Source organism: Tetrao urogallus (genome assembly GCF_951394365.1).
Source record: "Tetrao urogallus genome assembly, chromosome: 12".
NCBI classification, from domain to species: Eukaryota; Metazoa; Chordata; class Aves; order Galliformes; family Phasianidae; genus Tetrao; species Tetrao urogallus.
In genome coordinates, this window is record NC_136825.1 from 12,262,278 (window position 1) to 12,284,985 (window position 22,708).

Sequence of the window (22,708 nt, forward strand, 5' to 3'; positions counted from 1 at the left end):
GAGACTTGTAAACAAAGGGCCGGAGCTTTCTGGGCATTAGAGATCCATTTCAGCGTTCTAAGAAGCTTGATGAAGTATTAAGCTCAATGCTGTGGCAAAATCCCAAGTTACGTAATTATATATTATTCTGCTTACTTGAATTGTCCTTTCAATTTCAAGCAGAGATGATCCAGTTGCTCCTCAAAGGGTCGTTTTCCCATGAATTGCTAAATAGCTGCTGCATTCCAGCAATGGATAAAGCGATATCTTTGTACCCACTTCATAACTGTGTGTTTTTATAGTGGTATGATGAAATGGCAAACTCCACAGTGAACATTCCTGTATGAAGATATATCCTCATTAGGTGGATCTGCTTTGTATTTTTCTTCTCTGCTCAAAGAAATGTTTGCTGTAGCAACCCTAGCAAATGCTTAACAGAGCAATAATTTCTACCATTTCTGTGCAGCATGCACAGTTCTTTATCCTCTCTGCAGCACATGAGCACAAAATGAAAACGGATGGTGCTGCTGTGCAGACTGCTGGGAGCTGGGGTTGCTTTTGTTTGGAATGCACAGTGGAGCTGAGGGCAAAATCTGGCTCAGGTATTTTTATTACTCACAATACAAGAGAGAAGTAGTGTGATTCTCAGGCCGCAAGCTGAATGTGCATTCAAGGAAGTGATTTGTAGTCAATTATTTCACAGAAAAGAAATAGGAGGAAAAATAGAAATGTCTCATGCTCAGGACAAGTTGGCGGTAGCTGCAAAGAACCACTCTGCTACAGTGCATTTAACTGAAAGTTCCACTTCCAGTTTGTCCATTAGGAGGTTACACAGAGCTGTTACACACTTGGGGAGTGCAGTACTGCCTTCTCTTATCCCAGGGCTGCATCAAGCTGTCAGTGTGGGAGACATGGCTATAAGCATTAGCTCTAGAGTTTGGGCACATTCTGCCATCATTTACTGCTGCTTTCAGTAGAATTCCTTATCTGGACATCCCTGTTTCTTTGTCTTGTTACAGTTCTCATTATAGGTGGTGCTTTCAATTATTGTATAGTGAATTAGTGACAGGTCAGAGAAACTTTCAGTTCCCATTTTCTGAGCCTGCAGGATGCTGGCTTCCAGGGAAGAAAATGTTGTGCCATCAGGTCAGATTGGCACTAAACTTCAGTTAATTAAACGTGAGTTTTGGAGTGAACAAAGATTGAAAACTGCTTTGGGATGACCGGTTGTGTATTCTGCTGCTCTGAGTTGTCATTATTTCTGAGTAGGAGCAGTTCATGCGAGGCAGTGAGGCCACTCATTCTGGTATAGTTAATAGCTGCCTGAATAAGGCTTACATTTCCACATTTCCATTATTAGAACTGATTCCGATTCTTTTCAAGTTCTTCCTTCCTTAAAACTTTCAAATTACTCTTTTTCCTAGAAGCTTAAATTTTAATATTGCCTCACGTATTTGCTACTCCCTGGTAGCAGATTGCACATTACAAGCAGCCTTCCCCAGCAGTCGGGTTTTGGCTTTGTTTGGGGTCACCTGTGTATTGTTTTTAAAAGAGTTCGCAAAAATACAGATGCTAAAAGTGAATTGTTATGAAAAGAAGTTTGGATTAACATTTTAACTGTTCTGTTACTTATGTTTGTCAGTAGGATTAAGTGCTTTAGGTGATTTTATACAAGGTCTGCTACATAAGTAATACCTCCTGTTTTGTTATGTTGGTGTACGGCAGCAGAGGCTGAGCCTTCCCAACAATATTCCACTACGTGTTGCTGCCGCGTGACAGATGGCAGCAGAGGGGCAGTCTGACAGAATGGTGTCTGACATGGAGATGCATAAGAAGCAAAGGAGGCTCACTGAAATTCTCCATGTTGAAAAAATGGCACCCATTGACATTCGTCGACTCTGGTGGAATGTTTAAGGAGACCAAACTGTGGGTGTGAGGCAGTGGGAGGTGTGTTTCACCAGCGATGACCAAGACAGTGGACAACTTTTACAAGCACAGCATGCAGGCTCTTCTTCGTGGCTGGTGAAAATGCATAGTGAAGGTGGTGACTGTGTTAAACAACGATGTTTTGTAGCTGAGAATTTGCTCAAACTGTGTTATTGTGCTCTTTGTGCTCATTTCTGTAGGAGCAACCTATGTATAATTTTTAATTAGAAAAATGATGGAAAATGAAGGACCTCCTATTGTGGTCATATCATATGTAATCATACATGAACACATAACCAACTTCTGTTATTTACTACTGAGTAAGGAGAATAGTGCAAACTTTCTAATAATCTGTTAAGAATACTGATCGTCTTCAGAAAGTTTCCTGCACATTTTTGTATTTGCTACATAATACTGTTAGATCAGAGTATTAGAGAGATTTGTGGATATATTCTATCTCAAATCATGCAATAAGGTTAGCATCTTCTTTTTGTTGTTTTTGTTTTGTTTTGTTTTTTAAGGTATCAGACAAGGGATTTCATTATTCACTGAAAACAGGAGTTGATTATAATAACTGTACTGCATGGCTGATACTTTCTAAGTGGCAGCTGCAGCCAGTATCACCAGAGCCTCAATACAAAATTCCAGTTGCCAAAATCAGGGGGAAAAAATAATAGAATGGCTACTGAAACAGCACAGCAGCCTAAAGAAATACAGCTCAATTTCTTGATGTTAGTCTGTTTTTGATCAAAATATTTATCATAGAATTATCAGAGAACTGTTTGAGTTGGAACAGATCTTTAAAGGTCATGTAGTCCAACTCTCCTGCAATGAACGGGGACACCTACAGCGAGGCAGGTTGTTCAGAGCCTGGTCCAGCCTGACCTCAAACATCTCCAGGGACAGGCATCTACCACCTCACTCAGCAACACACTGCAGTGCTTCGCCACATTTATTCTAAAAAACCTTTTCCTTACCTCCAATCTAAATCTCTCCTCTTTCAGTTTGAAACCATTTCCCCTTCATCACAACAGACCCTGCCAAAGAGTTCATCCTCAGCTTTTTTACACCCCACTTTAGGTTCCTATTGGAATTTGACTGTTCCTTTAGAATGCGTTCAAGTTATTGAAACTTTTGTGAAATCACTGGTCTTTATAATGTTTACTTGCAATATCTGTGATCATTCCAAGCATAATTTTACTTTCTGGATTTTAAATAATATTTCTTATGGTTATCAGTACGTTTAAAGCTGGCACAGTTTGCATTTTTACACTGCTTCAACAAAACTAAGCTCTGATGACTATACACTAATGCAGTAGAAACTTACAGGGTTGAATTCTTCTCTTCTATGTAAATGGCATTTGTCTGAAAGGAGTTACAGGAGTCCTGAATTGACTCAGTGCATTTATAATGATTACTTTAATTAGTTGTAGCAAATCTTTTTAGAGCAGCTTTCTGTTACTAAGGATGGCCACATGATCATTGGAGAGATATCACACTATATAGAATATGCCTATTAATCTGCAGCAGAAGAGTTGGTTCTTTTGTTGGGGATTATACTGCATTAATGATAAATTTAGTAGGAAGATTCAGTCTTAAAGCTTCTCATGGAAAATGAGAACAAAGCAAGCTGGTATTTCAACAGCCATCTGTCAGTTGGCATGTCAACAGTATTTTTATATAGGTGAGATTTCACACTGAAGAAGCCTTCCAATAGCATTTCTTACCAGGGCTGTATTATGGTGGATGCATTTTGAAAATGTATGCAGTTAAAGCTGTTTCTCAGTTCTCAGCTACACTGAAGATTACCTGGAAACACACGTTCTAATGAACGTTGCTTTCTAAAACTTACTGATAGAAGGGTAACAACCTTAACAATACAAATTTTTGATGTCCATGAAAGTCAAATATGATGTGAAACGTTTGACAAGAGGTTTAACACTATTTAATGCCTTAATTCAGAATAGTATGCATCGGTGTTATAAGCCAAGCTGTGAGTAGGTACAACCTGTCACAGTTTATTATAAGAAAGCTATTAAAGCTCCAAGAAAGTATTGCACACGAAGTGATGTAAGAATGCACTACTGAGCATGCAAACCACCTTAAAGCATGAGATGCTGAGTTCATTGCTTCGTTAACTGGGTAACAGCTTAAATGTCAGCATGAGGTTATTTCATTCCTAATTATTTTTTCCAAAAAACATAAGGAGGCTAATGTATGTTTATTATATTGCGATAGAGGGCTGCAGATGACTTTGGAGCCACAGTGGCATTATGCATTTAGCCTTATTCTCCAACCATCCGAAAAACACAGAGATCACATTAGACTGTGCTTCCTCTTGATTATGAAACCTGTTATTACTTTTGCTGATGGGAGAGAATTCTAGCAGTGGGGTTTAAAAAGTACAATACCCCTAAGGATTTATCTAAATAATCTACCTTTCCACACTACTCTAAGAGAAATATTAAAGGTGTGTATTAAAGAAATACGCTTTCCTGAAAACTAAGGGAAATGTAATTTTAAAGTCTGCTTTGTGAGAGTCTGATCAGTTCAAATTACAAGTATCTTGTAAAAACTACAGAACTTAGTAGCTTCTCAGTACCTTTCAGATTTTTGACTTGGAGCTGCTGTTACAGTGGGTCCCTTCAGCACTGCTGTGGTAACAAATAGCTTGAACAGCGCTTCAGGGAGGACTGAATCAGTTCAAGCTTTGTACCTGCTCTCCCTTTACTCTTCCTGTATTGACACATGTATGTAAGGTTACAGGACAGGTGCCCGGGTGGAGGAGATAAGGAGTTCTCACTGGCCACTATCTCTGCTGAGGTGACTGCCTGTAAGAACAACACTTTTTAGTTTGATGATAAAGTGTATTCTATATATCAAATGGGATTTATTAGGAATGCCAGCTGACAGCTTTAAATGTACAATAAATCATGTAAACTCACTGAGAATATAGGAACAACTATTAAATGCAAGCATGATTATTTTTAGAGACTATGTCAGGAATTAAATTATATCGAGCAACGGTAACATTATCACCATCTATATAGAATTGAGCCCTTCTGCTTCTGTAGTTATTACAGCCTCATGATATTTAGGCACTGCTTACTCTGAGTGTCCTATGCTATTTAATCTCTGTACATTTCATCTATTAATCATGAATACTAGGGCGTCAGTCCTCATTCTCCTTCCCCTCCAGAATTATTCTTCTTGTGTCTTTAAAAAAGCCCGAGCACCAGCCAAATACAAAGCCCCCCACCCTTCTTATAAGAGCAGAACCCACACAGAACACAGAACACACAGAACACACAGAAGTTATTTTCATGTCGTTAGGCCTTTCTAAAAGACCTAAGGTTATGGTATAATTACAAAAGCACTTCGTGTCACACTGATACATTTTATTACTTCAGTTCTTTTTAATGTGCCATCATCTTTCTAGAACTAACGTATAAATACCGCATCTATCCCACAAGTACCAACTACCATCAACACTGAAGGTTTCTTTGAGTTTCCCAAGTCCCAAATTCTTTAGCAATTGCACATATGAACTTAAACAATGAGAAATACAGAATACTTTCAGTTAAGCAATCAATTAATGATTATGTCATCTGAGAAATTGCTCAAAATTAATTTTCAGAAATGGAGTTTACTTTGCAGGAACGTGTAAATAACAATACCAATGTCAGTGGTACAAAGTATTCTGCTCACTAAAATACTAACCTTTATTTACACAGCTTTCTATCAAATATATTACTAAAGAACTGGTGGTATGTAAACAACGGTACATGCAAAATTATCCCTTTTACTATGAAAAATTAATGTACACTTCTGTTAAATAAAGACCAAATGCTATTATATACAGGCTTTTTTGTTTTTGTTTTAGTTTTTTTCTAGAAGGCCTTAAGAGACATTCAGGTCTATTTTTAATATGTTCCAAATAAATACCAAATAATGCAACATTTACAAATAGCACACCGGCAGTATTTTCCATAGTAATCATTTTACAAATCAGAATTTAGTATTTCAATTAAGCAAACGAATAGCAGCTCCTCCATAAATATTAAGGCATGTCACATAGCATCAAAATGGAACCGATGAGCTTCCTGTCGCTTCTCTCTGTCATCTGCTTTCTGAAAAATAAAATAAAAAAGCTAAGCAGTTTGTGGGATTCAGAGCAATGCTGTTACAGAAACGTGTTGTCAAATGTCAGAGAACGGTTCATTTTTTTTCCCAAGCCATTCATCTGAAAAAAGGCAAAAAGCTTAGTAAAACCTCAATAATTAGCTTTTAAATGATGTCAGTTTGTAATAGCAATAATCGACTCAAAATTGGCTTCTGCTGTTCATACTCAGCTGTTTTAGCATTTATGACCCATTATTTTCTCTTGTTCTAATAATGCTTTTATGAAAGGAATATTTCAAAACCGAAGGACGGTTCCTGGTGTGTACGCATTTAGCCTAATATGAGATAAAATCACTTTGGATTAACTGTAAATGTTGTCATCTACATTACACTTAAAATTAGATTTTTTAAATTGAAATGTTAAATACAAATTCAGACAAAGACAGCAGTCCAACTAACAATTAACAGCACCGAGTAGGCTAAAAAAAGAGGACTGTTCCATGTTTTTGTGTTCAGAAAATGTGAGAGGATGTATTTCCCCACTTATTGATGTGGAACACACATTGATCTGCTGAAAGAGCAGCTTGGATTGTGCTTGGAGAAGAGACGCACAGTGAAACGGCACCTAGAACCCATGGAAGGTGCTATAGCACGTTCTCTCCCCCCTGCCTCCCTTGTGTTTGAAAGCAGTGACAGAAGAGGAGAGCTCCTCTCTCAGGAGCTTGGAGTGCACAGCGAACCTTTTGAGCAACCGGTGTTTTTCTCATGACAGACAGTCCCTATAAATCCCAGTATAAGAAAATGCAGCAAAACAAATGTAAATGCTTTTTTTGGTGAATGAGTAAAATGAAGATAAGCCTTCACAGTATGCTGTTGTGTGGGCATTCAGATTTGTACCCAAGTTGATACATATACATGATGATTTTGGTAGAAATCAGTGCATGTGTTCTGCCATTGAAGTTCGTCATCTGCTCTGGCTCAAGGCCAGAGATTTCCTCATCACACACTGTTTATGTATGACAGTGATTCCAGTGGGCTAACTGTGGATTTTACTGCGTTCTGTGGCAGCAGTCGAGCTGTCATTTAACTATTGGATTTTATGGCATTTTGTGGCAGCAGCATGGCTGTCAGTGAGGTTTAAGGTACATCTGCCTGGCTTTTTGGCAGGGTCTTTATCAATGCCAGTAGTATTCTGAATGTCAAAAATGGGGTGGGAAAAGGGGAGTGGCATACTTTGCTAAATTAAAATGCTTGTCACATTCCACAGTGCTATGCAGGCTCACTTAGAAAGCAATTTTCACTCCATTTCTTGTCTGCTTCATGAAAAAAATACGACTTCAAAATTTGTCGGTAGCTGATATTGCGATGAACTCATCAAAACTTCCCTAGCAAGGATTATCATCAATGCCTGGTGTTCACCTGACTAGCCCCAAGTTCACAAAGCAAATTAAAAAGAATCAAAATACAGGAAATGTGGCAGACTATATTGTTATAAGATGAAATAACGGCTTCAATTCTTCCCCAGCTTCTCTTTTATCTGATGTATCAAAAGTAAACACTAATAACTCAAAGCCATTCATTTTTTTGTAATGGATCAAAAATTTCTAAGGAATGCCAGAGCAACATAGTATCCCCAAATACTACAGTTATTTAAACAGCACAGTAACGGCTGGCAGCTGAATGCCTAAGAACTATTGCAGACAAAGGACTTCTGCTGCTCCTTATCTGCAGAGGTCAAAGTACATGCTTTCTTTTAACTGCTGAGTAAAGCACGGCAGCTTACATACAGATACATCCTCTGGGGAAAAAGGAGAGATTGCAGCTGCCAGTGCATTTCCCCTTTCTTTCTTTGTGATAGGTACTCTAGAAGTCTGCAGGGAAAACAGCATTGAGGCAGAACAGTATTCTTATGAAAGGATTACTGGAAGAGGCAGAGAACAGTCCCAGTCATGCCACTGGCTCACAATACTGCCTTGGTCAGGACTTTCACTTGTTCTGTACCTCAACCACTTTTGTCTAAAACTGGGAAAGTAAAAATCAATGGGAAGGGCATTTGAAAATTAAAGGAATTAACAACTGTTTACACAGTGATCTAAAAATACACAATTTAACCAAATATGTGTGCCTATTTTGTGCAAGGTGCAGGCTGTTGCAAAGGAGTTTAACGCATGACCAACACCGCTTTATTCACACGCGCTTAATGAAGGGGGCTTGAAACGGCTCAGAAAGCACCCACTCCAGGTTGAGTGCTTCTTTATATTGAAATAAAGAAATTATTGTTAGCAAAGAAAGCTTTAAACACTGTTGTTGAATCTCAGTTTCTCCAGATGGAATTATACATAGTCCTTCACAACACAGAGACCAAACATTTTTTTTTACTCCTGTTGCTTTAGACGTATTGGAGACAGAGTTAAACCCAGGCAGTGACAGTCCAAGCTATCACTTAGTAATGCTTTCCTGGTACATTAGGACACGTTAAGGGCAGTCATCACAACATTTGTATTTCCTTGCTGTGTGTGTTGCGTTCCCAGCATCGCTGTGATTTGGAGACCATATTTAACATTTTGAAGAGTGGAGAATGACAGACAAGTAACATTTAAATACGAAGCATGCGCAAAGCCTATCTGAATGTTTAACAAGGTCATTTTATTTCCACAAGCACAAAATAACAAACAGTTCTACCATGTCAAAATGTGCAGTAATTTTATTTGACAGCTAAGATTATGGTTTGGGTATGCAGTAGCATTTATTGGCAATCCTGCCAGTTGGATATGATTGCGAACTGCATAGTTAAGAAAAATGGGAATGCATTTCTTTTGTGACATGAAAGGCCCCTTTCAAAATGCTTCTTCAAATCAATAGATTTCTATACACTGCATGTATAATTCAGACACATAGAGCATAGCAGCCAATATGCACACAATTGTCTCCCTATACACTCTTGAATGCTAATGTGAATGCAATCAGCAAAGATAGTTACAGAAAAAAGAAATGTTTTTCCTCTTTTTTAGATTACCAGCAACTCAAGCTAAGTAAATTGAATTTATGTTCCCTTTTTCTAATATTGTACTTCTAAAAACTGCAACGTAGAAAGCTTAGATATGAACCAAAAACTTCTCATTTTGTTGGCAATAACAGTTTAATGGCAAAAGCTTATCAATCCTTTCTTCGTTTCCCTTTTCAAGTGCCTTCAAGCTTAAGTAGAAACAATGCCAATTTTTGAGCTTGCAATAAATACCAAATTAATGACAAATCCACACCATTAGGGAATTAATGCAGTCTGTGTCAGAAATTATATAAAGCTGCTCAAAGATGTACAAGCCTATAAGATATAAGGAAACGTTAAATAGCATAGAAAACACAGAAAAATACAGCTAATTAAACTTACCTTTTCTTGCCAGTGTAATATGCCAATTATTGCCAGGATAAAAACACAGACACCAATTAAGGCTATAGCTGTTAGCAGCACTATGTTACTCGGGGTCAGATACAGCTTGGCACTCCAGCTGCACAAAAGAGGAAAATCCGAGGAAATATTAATACCCTTAATTAGGAAGTAGAAAACATTTCACTTACGAAGATCAAAATAACTTGCTAGTATTGAGATAAGTAGCAGCCTGGTCCATAAAAACCCAGTGGCTGTACTTGGAGACTGGAGCTTAATGGTGTTTACTTGGAAATGCATAACAATTATTTTCAAGCATTGCCATTGAAATTGAGCTTATTTATCCAGGAATGCTATGAGCATCCTCAGAAACTGACTTTTATACTAGTTGTAGGCAGCAGAACCAGTTGGTTATGGCAGAAAAATACTGGAAAGCAACGAAACAAGGCACTTGAAGGACTTCTGGAAGGCATCCCTAGAATGCTGTGGGGTTCCAAGGCTCAGTAACACTCTTTTCATCCTTCAGACTTCTTGTCATGGGAAAGCTATCAGCATGATCCTTTATACTGAGGCAGTACCAAGTCCTCACAGGAAACTGCACATTTATATTAAAAGGAATTATAAATTAAGAAGTGTTTTTTAGGAAATCTTAATTCTTTTGGAATTCTATTCACCACAGTTCAGCGGCCATAAACTTGCTCTCTAAAAAAAGCAGAAATAGCTTATGGATGACTGAGAAAATTCTTCATAATGCATACCTTTAAATACCTTAACACTGCAACTAAATTTTCTCCATCTGCCAGATGTTATTCCTGTGGTTGTTAATTAGTAACTCAAGTGGCACATCACTTCTCAACTGTTATTTGTTCTGTAGTACTCTGTAAAATTAGCTGCTGAAACTGATGTCAGAATCATTCCTGCATGATAAACGCAGCTGACCTCACTAGTAGATCAAGCGGCAAAACGCAGCTGTAATGCGACCAATGTTTTCTCTAACAGCAACGACAGAAACATGCTTCATTTCTGAGACAAACATTTTAATTTCCAAATGAATTCAATGTTGAAAAGCTTATATAAGTAACCCCTTCACCTTTACATAAGGGAAAATATTCATACCTGTGGCAATAGATAGCGTGATCAGAAGGGCTAAACTGAAGCTTTTATGTACAACTGGGCAGAAATTGCATGTTTGGTGAAACCAAAATGCTTGCTTCAATCATTACCATGCTTACAATTTGTAAAAAAAAAAGAAAGAAAAAAAGAAAAAAAAAAAAGCTGGTAAACCCAGCAAATATGTTATTATTTACAGGAGTTCAGCTGGTAATAGATTTCGATTGCTTATGGTTACTACATAAAATTGTACGTAAATACTCAAAAATATTCTGTCCAATCATAGTGGCAACAACAGTACCAGAACTGAGTCCCTCTCCTTCATTGCTTTTAGACCCACTTTCTATACAACTTAAAAGGAGAAAAAAAAAGAACACAGATTTTAAATTAGGCATTATGTAATTTTGTGATGTGCAATTCCGAATAAAGAAGTTACCTTCGAGGAACATTATGAGGATATGGGATGACTATAAGCTGGGAGTTTGGTATGATAGCTGTCCATTCTTGTTTCCTTATGGACTGAAAGTAAAACAAAGGCTATGTCAATTCCTAACAAGTCACCACACTTAAAAGTGAAGTATTTTCTCTGTCGAAATATGGAAAAGGAAAAAAGAAAACCTCAGAAGTGATTGCTTTTTTTTTAAGTGACTTTTTCCCTTATGTTTATGTCTTTTATTCTGAAAGCTCCAAAGCACTTTAAAAACAACAAAGTCTAAAGCAAGAGAAGTGCTGTTGACATGAAACACAGTATCTGCTCAAAACGCAGATACAATGCAACAACATAACAGCCAAGGAAAAAAAGAACCAGGTTTACAAAGGAATTTTATCAATTATCTAAACCAGAATATCATGGGTACACTGATACAAGTACCTCATTTTTTAAAGCAATAGAATCAGATTTTTTTAAGGACTCTGGACGGTCAGGAGCCTTTAATGTTTCACCTCAAGATTAGACGATCGCAGTAACCTCTACCTCCTGTCATATTGATCATGGTGCTATCACTGAGCTAGAAAGGATTGTGTGAGTTTACAGACCATCCAGAGCAGCCCCAGGGAAATCTTACAGCTGAGACCATAATAATTGGACCACCAGGTCTAATACACATTTATCATTTAAACAAGCACCATATGACTAATGCTTATGCATAGCTTCAGTTATCTTTTAGTTTCATTGTTGGAATTGGAGCTTACACCCACCTTAAAAAACCACACGTGCAAGGTATCAGCGTATTTTTTTGGCAAACCCTTTTCTGTATTCAAATTTACCTTGATATTCATACTTACGAAATAAGTGTCATTAGCAATTTTCGTATTCATTTTCTCTATTATGAAAGATAATACCAGAAATATTAGCTTGAGAATCATAAATTTTAGCTAACCTTTTCTCCTAAAGGACGAGGAATTCCAACATACAAATGGTCAAGGAAGTTAGCACTACGTCCCAAGCCCAGAACATTGTATGGCAACTGGAGAGCAAAATGCGCTGACTGGCTCAGCTGTCCAGCTGAAATGAAATTAGAAAATAAGAAATAAGCTTTTGGAAAAAACCCTTCTATGCAAGCACGTTTCAGGGGCAATTATAGAAGTGTGATTTTAAAAATTTTTAATGTCTCAGTCCCACATTTCCCAACTGTTAATGGGCACTTAATTGTAATGTTTCTTAAATACTTCAGATTTCTAGGTAAGAGAATTCTTTCAAGCACCTTTTATGTGTCAAACTGCTATTTGTTACAAGTTGAGGTGAAATGAGTTATTCATATTTATTCAGGCATGGCTGGCAGCAAGTCTCCCCATTTACTGCTCCACTCAAAAGCCCAGACTCACCATGAGAAGGTTCACTGTAACTCTTGCTAATAGTAATCAGCAATTAATGTTTTTTCTTGTGTCACACAATCAGCTGAGAAAATGCTCACAAACAAATTCGCACATCATAATTTGATTTAATGACGATGGGATAACAGCTGTTGCAAGTTACATCCTATCCAGGGCACATAATAATAAAGAACTGAATGAGAGACTAGATGGTAAAAATAACATTGTTTCCCTCCAGAAAGGACAGTAGGAAAACAGAAGCATGCAGTTATCTACAAATTCACTAGCATGCCATTTCAAGGTGGCCAATTACTTCATTTAAATAAAACCTTGTAATCTTAATGTCCAGCAAACTGATCCAGATCGTTTGTGGACTCTTTGTTCACTCCCTAGAAGGCTTCTTAGCAAGTGGTCTGATGCCACGGTATGATATCAGCATCTCAAAAACCACAGTGAATTCAGCCCTTCACAGACTGAGAAGTTTAAAGCATACTCCAGCACCACAAATCAAATCACGTGCTCAATAGACACAGTTTTTGTTGTTGTTACTGGTGTTGTTTTTAAATATGACAGCAGTGTCAGGATTTTTTGAATGTCACGTTTTTCTCATTAACTTTAGCTTTGTTTTAAAAACAAACAAAATATCAAATACTCTTTCACACTGTAACACAACAAAGGATTTTCTTTAAAAAGCTGTCTCAGTAATGCTGATTTCTGAAGGACTTCTCCCAAAAGAACAAGGTGTGATACTTCATATTGAAAGGTTTTTCAAATGACTTTTGAGTGAAATACTTAGGATTATAAGGAGACTGTAACTTAGGTCTTCCTTTTTTTTTTTTTTTTTTCATTATACAAATGAAATGAATGTCAACTAAATTAAAGGAAATAAAGGAAAATGTCATACAGTGTGTGCAGTCAGCCTTTAAAGAGTTTAGAGAGTTAGATACTGCATTAGAATTCTTAAAAGCACTGAATAATTTCATGGCCTCTAATACTGATTCTTATGCCTACTTGGATAAGGATGATGAAATCTTATGCTTCAAGATGTAAGTAAATCATATGCAAAGGTCAGAAAGAAACGCTTCCTACTACACAGTACAAATGCTTTTATTTAACCTGCCTTAAAATGAAGAGAAATTAGCTAAGCAGGACTTGGGAGGATGGCAAGTCAAAGGTTCTAGTTTATTTTAAAGTGGACTGACTATAAATATGGGAGATCACTGAAATGATTTCTTGCTTCATTCCACTTGCATCTATCAATTGCTACGAAAGTTTGGTAGTTACTGTAAGTGCTCCAGTTAGAACTGCAAAAAGTAATAAAAAGGACAAATGTTTATCTGAGAAGCATAAAAACCTCAAGCAACAATTAAAAATAAAAAATGACAGACTACTGTTAGCAATTTATTGCTTAATTTATTTTAATGTTTAATTAGTAGTCATCTGAAGTTTGCAGTTACTAATAATTAATTTACTTATGAAAATATTTCAAATTTAATTTAAACTGCACCTCTAATATTTGCTATGTTGTAAAATTATTGTGAACAGATTTCTACTTATACCAAGAAAATCTGAAAATACCATTCAATCTTCAGTAGAAGGGTGAGATTTACTGCTTACATTAAGATTGTTCTTTAAGCTTTCTGAAGTGGAAGCAAGCAAGATGGAGAAAGGAGTTGTTGCTTCACAGTTTTCTTTACTTGACCAATAAAACTGGTACTATAAACAAGACTTTTATAACAAAAAAAAAAGACACAAAGCAGCCTTCACCTGTACATGCTGTGTATCAATTCTCCTTTAAAGACTTCAACACTTAAATTTTCTTATTAACAGTGCACACAGTCTTTTCTTGCAGATGTTTTTTTTTTTTTTTTTAAAAAAAAAAAGCTATCTGGAAGCACTCAGTTATATCATGTGCTATGAACTCAGAATATGGTGTTGTCATAAATGTTTTGGTTTTAAATTGAAAGTCAGTAAGTTCATTGCTTCAAAAAGCTTAGAGTAAGAAAACACCATTTTAAGATATGGTTTTCAGTGGTTTCAGCCTGTCAGTCTGAATTTTTATGAAAAAGTTCATGATGTTAGGCAGCCAAACCTCACAAAATTCTTGCAGTTTGATATTGAAAAATTGCTCTGATCATCTCCATATCTATCTCCTTATTTTCAAAGTCTGGCATATAAAATTTGAAGCAATCCATACCATTAACCTTTTGAAAGTCTTGTCTGAACACTGAATTATGTGTTGTCTGTAACACATACAGAACTTGTTCTGTTATATCTGAATGAAGATGTATTCCTTCTATTTCCATTATGCTGACATAAACTTACTGAATGTCCTCAACAGCTTACTTCAGGGTGACTTCACCTAAGCAGCATAACTGCTAAAATGAAACCAATTGAACTTTATTAATGGAAGGTGATTGCATTTACATGTAGATGCAATGCTATTATTATTTTTTTTTTTTTAAACAGAACTGATTGTGTGTGAACCAGGACATCCGAACCAGCTTAGTTGAACCTACACAGCTAGGTGCACAATGCTGATGTTTTTCAATCAGTTTAAACAAATTTTGAGGAAATACAGAGCAGAATATATGAGACTGCTAAAAAAACTGCCAACTAACAGAAGCCTCCATTTCAGACCTGCAGTCTTTCTCTCTTTTTTAATTATTAAACTTTAATTACAAAGCTTCACTTGCAGATCCAAATTATTAAAGCCATTCAGATTAATTTAAAATACAGTAAAAATATTTAGGCTTTCAAAAGCCCCCCAGATTTGATCTATTAGAGGACTGAATGGCCAAATATATTTTCATACAAGAAAATATTACACTGTTTCTTCCTGTTGCTATGTTTTCCTCTAATTGGAGAAATGAGGTATTTGTCAAAAGCTGTTATATATGTATGTACATAAATAGTAACCGTGAATACTATAAGTAGTATTTGTGATGTATTAACTCGTTAAAAAAAATCCCAACCATGCACATCTTACAAAACTGTAACAAAGAGTTGCTTAGTTTCAGGCATACATTCTTTTTACCCCTTAAAAATTTAGGTGGTTTTTCTGGTAAAAAAGAAAAAAACAAACACCAAAAACCAACCAACCAACCAAAACAAACAAACAAACAAAAAAAAAACAACCCCAACCAAACACTTTATTGCAGCAAGCATCTTTTCTGACAGAGCTGGAAAGCTTTCAAAGAGTTGGAAAACTGAATTTCCTCAGCTCTCATTGAAAGCTTTAGTTTAGTTCCCTTATTACTGCCTTTGGAGTTACAGCCTACTGATGAGAGAACAAAGAAATACAGTGGAGTAAGAGCTCCTTTTTTGGTAGTGATACGCAGAATGGCAACCTGAGCTTCTGAAGCACTGAGGATATTTCCTTCTTGTGACTTGGGTGTTTGCTAAGGAAATCCTAGATAAGCACAGCACAACTTTATCTCTTGCCTTTTTCTACAATATTTTTTTTTTTCCCTGGAGTTCCAGAGAAAGCATGGAAGTGGACTGAATTTGTGTAATTGCAACTTAGATGCCTTCGGTGCTGCTAACATCTGCGATACTTCTGCCAGCCCATGCACCAATGATCCAATTATACTGGAACATGTCTTCATTAATAACAAATTTCACCACAAAATTTACAGAGTAAAGGCAGAATAACCAACCTTTTAAGAAAAGCAAAAATTATATGACCATATTTTTGATATTCAAACCCTTTGTAAAGTTGTCTTATTTATAATGCCTGAATATTTGAAGTTTGATAGTATTGCATGCAATATTTAGAGTTCAAGAAAGGTTTCTATACAAAAAGTTACATAGAAAAACATACTACAGTCACCTCCAGCTGTAGCAACCAAAATATCTCCTAACAGAATTCAGATATTCAATTATTAAATGACTCAAGGTTCTTCCATCTATACCATTTTCTATATAGTAGAATTCTACATAATGAATTCTACAATGTCAAGTATCTACTGATATAAAACTTTGTTTGCTTTTATCTGGGATATTCCTCAATGTTTACACTGTAATTGACTACTATGAAAACTGCTAGTCATGCTGTTTAACTAAATTGGATGTGAGGTGAACACACATGAGAACATAATGCAACAACAAAGAGTAAACAGATTTCACAAAGCCAGAAGGGCAGGACTTATCCAGGACTTATCCTTCCTTCTGTCATGGGAAGCTTAAAACAAAACCAGAGCTCTAAAATGAGATGCAGTATTTATCAGAGCACAGAACTTCAGGCAGCTGCTTAAGCAAATTACAACTTGATCCATATAAGCAACCCAGCGAAGGTGTTCACGGGATAATATAACGGATAGTCATGAATATTCATCTATGAGTAAACACAAAAAATTTACTGTTCTGTGGCTCTTGGCCGCAGTCATAAAATTTTTGGTAGATACAAACTGCAACAATAACCCATATTAAATATAAAATCAGATATACATCCATTTTAACTTTAAGAGAGAAAATTAAGAAGTCCATAGCAGAAGCTGCAGACAAAACACAAGTACGTATCAACTTGACGCTCCTGCCGTGTTTGGTACTTGCTACATACATCAAAAAACATCTCAAAAAGCTTTTCATAACAGGCCCTCTCTGCCAGAGGTGCCCTTATCACAAAAATATCTACAGAGAGCTCTATTTCCCCTCAGCTGTCTGCCTAGTCAGCATGCCAAGGAGTCAGCCAAGTCCTGCTCAGGTTATGGACGTGCAGAGCTGCCAGTCCTATCTGTCAGTGCAAAGCAGCAGACAGACACGCTTCAAGGCTTCTCGCCTACAAAGGAGAGAAAGTGAAGGTATTTGAGGGCTCAGATGTTGCATGGCAGAGGGAGAAAAAGCAGGAAGACAGAAAAATTGGAGTGTAGTGAAAAGGTAGCAGAGAGAAAACTGAATAAAAAGAAGGTGATAGCTAAAGGTAGCTTGGTGTTCATGGTATGATGTTTCTACAGAGCTGTTCAGCCTTTGCAACTATCTAATAACAAATGTAAAATGCTTCTTGTGCTGGTGCTACAGCATGAAATTGTCCTTGTGCAGTTTCTCAAAATACTTCAGTAAATTAACCAGCTGCTCTATATAAAGAATCTGTTCCAATTTACATTATTTTGAGCCCACAAGGATATTAATTCTAAGAAACTCAGTTGATAACAAAATGAATAGAATCAAACTTATTGAGTAAGTAGTTTTTTCAAGAAAACACAAAAGGTCATTATTTGCAAAGTACAACAGCTGGCAAAAATGTCACATTTTAAGTTTAGCCATGGTAGAACTGTTAGTAAATAGATTCAGCTCACGCACCTCCACCATGCCACAGAAATAGCTTTAATTTACTCTATGCTCAAGTTCCGCTACTGTATTCTAGCTTACTCCAGGTACTCCTGGTTGAAGGATTCAGCTGAAAAACTCTCTCAGAACAATATTACAAGATCCTTGGGAGCAAATAAAAACCTGGAAATACAGATGTGGAGCTGAGACTCCTGAAAAATAGAAACTCCAAGAGAAAAAGAAAGGGAAAAGGCAGGCTGCAGGATCAGAAAACATGGCTGAAATTAGTTTACCCACCTCTCCCAGATTTACACCAGAACCTGATCTGATCATAAAATGCATTCAATATAAAAAGCTGTTGCACTTGAATTGCTTCTCAGAGAAGAAAGGTCTGTGGAGATGTTAACAGAAGATGTAAGACCCAATACTTATGCTCATTTTGGCAATTGCTATTCCTTTTAGTTAATTTAACAATATTTCTTGTTGTAAGATTACAGGCAAATTGAGGAGTATAGAAGTAAAAAGCACTGAACACACGCTAATTATTATTCTGCTATCTTTTAACAACATACTGGAATGTTAACAGTAGAGAGAATAATTCTAACAACGTTTTAAAAAAACCCTCTCAATTATGCAAATTTGCTGCAGTTAAGACTTGGCAGATCAAAGAACTTCAAAATGAATTTGATAAGGACAGCCGTATGTGCCTTGTTATTCTACTGCTTGCATGAATATTGCATTCATAAAAGATACTGTATTTCACAACTGACGACCTGCAGAATTAGGAACATCAGAAATAGAAATGTTCACCATTCTTCTTCTTTAGTTTGGTTTCAGATGGTCCAACCAATAACTGTTCCTCTGGTAAAACTTCTGGTAAAGACAGCAAATAGCAACAGTGACAGGAAAACAAACTGAACATGGAATGTTCTTTTCATTAGAAAAAGAACGACACTGTTATATATTACTTTTTTGGAAAGAGATTATATAGATACATAGGATATATACTGGTATATATAGATATACAGAAAAGGTAATTATAAACTATAAGATTCTTTAATTATTGCTTTCATAAAATTAAAAGCTTTGGATATAGCTATGGATATATATTATATTAAAAAAATGGAAATAAGTTGATAAAAATTAGTTTTAAGATGTTACATAGATGCCATACTTTCAAAGCTCAATGTGGAAAAGACGTTTCTTAGGTTTACACATGGCCCAAAAATGCCATCTGGGTTTGGTACTGTCAGCCAATACATATATATGAAAGCGTCGCTTGAGGTTTTCCTTGGCAGTCAGATAGAATATGATTTGGCTGTAACACAACGCATATCAAAATAATAACCTGTAGGCCAATAATTCCAGTTAGAAGTACATGTATTGAATTTTACAAGTAGGACTTAAGAAAGAAGAAACTTTAGCTAAAAACTTAATATAATAGGTTCAGAAAATGTGACTGAGAAGTACTTGCAGGAATTATACAGATTCAAAAAAATCTATTAACACATTACAGCTGAGAAGTTGATCAAAGAGTATTACAAAATTCCCTCTAGCAGTACTGTGAGGGTCATAAATGCACTTGGAATTCATTACTGTTATTTCATGTCAGAACAGAAAAGGAAATTAATCATGATTGGGCTCTGTTAGGTTTTTATTATTGCAAATACAGTAGTAGTGAAGAGTAAGAGTACTATAGCAGTATGAAATCATATTTGATAGATATTTCCCAGTGTAAACTGTAAATAAATTGAACTTTGCATTCCTAAAAGCAATCTTCCTGAAAAGAACTACCAAACCCTAGGACAATCATTTTAAAAAAGAGATCCAGAAAACAAATAAAAACAACCAACATCACCAACTCCCCAAGATTAAGAAAATGACACGTAAAACAGGTCCAAATTTTAAATCAGCTTAATTCCCCTGCAGATACAGGGAATTTGTAAGTTAGTAGCATTCTTCCATGACACAGAGGTCAGCAGTTGGAACACCTTTATTTTCCCACTGGCTTATAAGATTGCTGAAATAATGAGTGCACACAAACCAATCCCATCTAAACTTGTAATTCTCTGTTTCCTTAAGATAAGTTTCAAATGCACTTATTTAAACTATCTTGATTTATACAAATTAAGTTTATTTTAAAAAGCAACATACTGGATGATCCTGTAGGTCTTTTCCAACCGTGAGTTTCTGTGATCAACCATCCAGGTCTGCCAACCTCTAATCCTCTACAGTTACAATTTCTGGTATCCCAAATAGAAAGTGCTTTAAGGAATTGGATAATATAGATTCTACTAGCTGCTAGATGCAGTCTTATAAATGTATAGTATGACTTCACTTGAAATATCAGACTTCTAAGTCTGAGATAGTTTTAAGTACAAATAAACAGAATGAAAAACTGCTCGACTACATGAACGTTGCATCTAGATGAGTATAATTAGATCTCAGCAGAGATTGTGTTATAGCTGATTTGATTTATAGTCATTTTGTAGCTCTTCGCTAATGAAGAAAAGATCAGTTTGATGGTGCCACTAATGCATTTCTTCATTTATGCAAAAAAGTCTTTTTTGTTACTATCAGTACTTCTGATAATACGATTGTGCATAGATATCTACTGAAAATACACACGGCCAAAGGGATTATGAAGCTGTTTTTTCCTTCAGCAGGTGTACTAAATTTAGGCAGGCACATTAAGTACAAGGGAGCCTGGAGGAATAAATACAGTACACTTCCTTAAACTCACTGACCTCTTCATTTAGGTGCATGTTCATTGAAAGAATGCACCAAACTAACTTCTAGTGGCAGGCTGGAAAGAAATTTTGTAATCTAGAAATTACAGTAGTTTCCAGCAACTCTACCAACAGCAGTCAAAAGCAGCTTTATTTGATACCTGATATACATATTGTCAGAAGATAGCCCTGAAGAGTAGAGGTACAGCAGTCAACTGCAAGTAGCTTAGATAACAGCAGAAAGAAGAGATTAATTTTTATTAAACAAATTTGTGAAAAGAAAGAAGAGTTTTTATTAAGATATGAAGATAATTACAAGCTGTTTGCAGTTTTGCTGTGTTGAAAAGCAAGCACTTAAGTCTTTGAAGAAAGGGATAGGTACAATAAAATTGCTCATCTTCAACGGTATTCTTATGTAGTATTCTTAGCATTCTTAGTATACTCCACAGAACTCACTCACAAAGTCTACAGTCAATATGCAACATGGAAGCAAAATTACTCAAAACAAGATATCCAGTCATTAAAAAGTACAGAGCAGAAAAGGTACACCAGTGAGCATTAAAGTACACTGGACAACACAGTATCAATCTCTAAAAACCTGTCTTTAATTAAGTTGCCTTCAAAACCAAGGCAAAGTGTGAAACAAAACACATCTGGATTTGCATGGTGAGAAATCCTGCACCCTTCTACAAGCAGGCCTACTTCCTGCCTGGAACGTGCAACATCTTTCAAGACTTATCTTCTGTTTCTTCATAACTTCTCCAGAGTACATTAAGCTTTTTTTTCTTTTCTTTTTTTCCCTGCTGTACTCCTTTCCCACTGCTTGGGCAGGAACATTTCAAGCTATGGCTAATTCCAACTGTACATTGACCACACGGCCAGTCAGAGGACAAAACATTATAAATAGCTGTTGATCTCCACTTAAAGAGTTTTTTTCTCACATGGAATTTTGTTTTCTACTTAACTGTTGAATTTTACAGAACCTGTAGTTTTATTTGCAGCACATATTCTTCAATTATGCTTCGCTTCAGTAGGCTAGTGTATTCAAGTTATTTAGGACTACAAATAACCAAAAAGACAGCATACTGATGTAAGTTTCACATCCACAGGAATCCAGGGAAAAAGAGAGAGATCTTGTACAAACCTTTGCCAGTATGTTTCTTCTGTATGGTTAACAAGAGAGGCTCTACAGTGACTCGGCACTGACAAAGTTTGCCAGCCGTCATCTTGGCAACCGCCAACAATGATATGCTAGTTGTTACCCAGCAGCACTGCCTGCCTAAGGGCATGGCATGGCCTGATGCACTGTGCTCTCCTCTTAGATTAACTACACATCTCTAGATTTACTGTGGTGTTTTAAGTGTTCCTAACTGTAACAAGTAAGCTCTTAGATTTAGCTTATGAAGAAACCTTTCAGAGCAGTGACGCCAAGAGCAAAACTAGAGGATTAGTTTGTAAAACTGAACTTGTACAGTTAGAAAAAAATACTCTGCATTTTCATATACGGGCAGTAATTACTAGCTTGAACAAAAACGTAGCCTTATAATTTCAAGCCCAACTTTAAGCATGTATGAATGCAGAAGTACTACAGAGTATCAGAATATTTGCAGCTATCTGGTACACATTTAACGTCATGTTATTTCTCTGCATTTCCTAGGGTAGAATGAACAGTTCTGAGCACAGTGCTCAGAGTGAGAGCATTAACACTGATTTAGGACCCAAAACGCCCACATCTCTTTCCTTAGATTATTGTCATTAGTTAGCAATGTCTATTCTTATGAGATTATCTTACCTGACCCATTTTTCAAGTATCCATTTGCATCGACAGTTGTATACATGATGTAAGGACCAGGCTGATTAACACCAAAAGGCTAAAAGTGAGAGGGGAGGGAAAAGAAGCAGGCAAAATTTTAGGAACAGACAAAGCTCTAATAATAAAAATATGAAAGCAAAGACAAACTTTTACAGATTAATGATTTCTGCAGGATAGATTATTTTGAGGTCTTGCTCTTACACTGCCCATAGCAATACATGGAAATTCATTTTCAAAATACGGCTAATCAGTTGTCTAAGTACCATTCTGTTTCTCATGAAGAAAGCAAAGCTATTCAGTCCTACGGCAAAAGGTTGAATATTTCCTATGGAGCTTTAAATATATTAAAAATCTAAAACCTCAAATTATAACTGCATGCTCTGAAGAAAAAAAAAAAAAAAAAAAAAAAAAAAAAAACCCAAAAAACAAGAGGACTCATTCAAGATTTTCTGAGAATGCTCCATTCTGATGGAGTTTCTTAATTTGAAAATAGAATAGAAATTCAAAATTATTATCAATATTCAGCAATGTTTTATTTAATTAAAACAGCTGAACAGTTAATTT

General features: G+C 36.2%; 1 protein-coding gene across 1 annotated transcript in view; it reads right to left on the reverse strand.

The window, feature by feature from the left end:
• Window positions 1-5,975: 5,975 nt before the first annotated feature.
• Window positions 5,976-22,708, reverse strand: part of ITFG1 (integrin alpha FG-GAP repeat containing 1) — a gene marked incomplete at both ends in the record, with an annotated part of 68,138 nt that continues 51,405 nt past the window's right edge. The window contains 5 exons of the mRNA XM_079541626.1: window positions 5,976-6,035; window positions 9,416-9,533; window positions 10,959-11,041; window positions 11,902-12,026; window positions 22,124-22,202. Of these exons, the coding sequence (XP_079397752.1) occupies window positions 5,976-6,035; window positions 9,416-9,533; window positions 10,959-11,041; window positions 11,902-12,026; window positions 22,124-22,202 (465 nt within the window). The remainder of the gene's footprint in view (window positions 6,036-9,415; window positions 9,534-10,958; window positions 11,042-11,901; window positions 12,027-22,123; window positions 22,203-22,708) is intronic.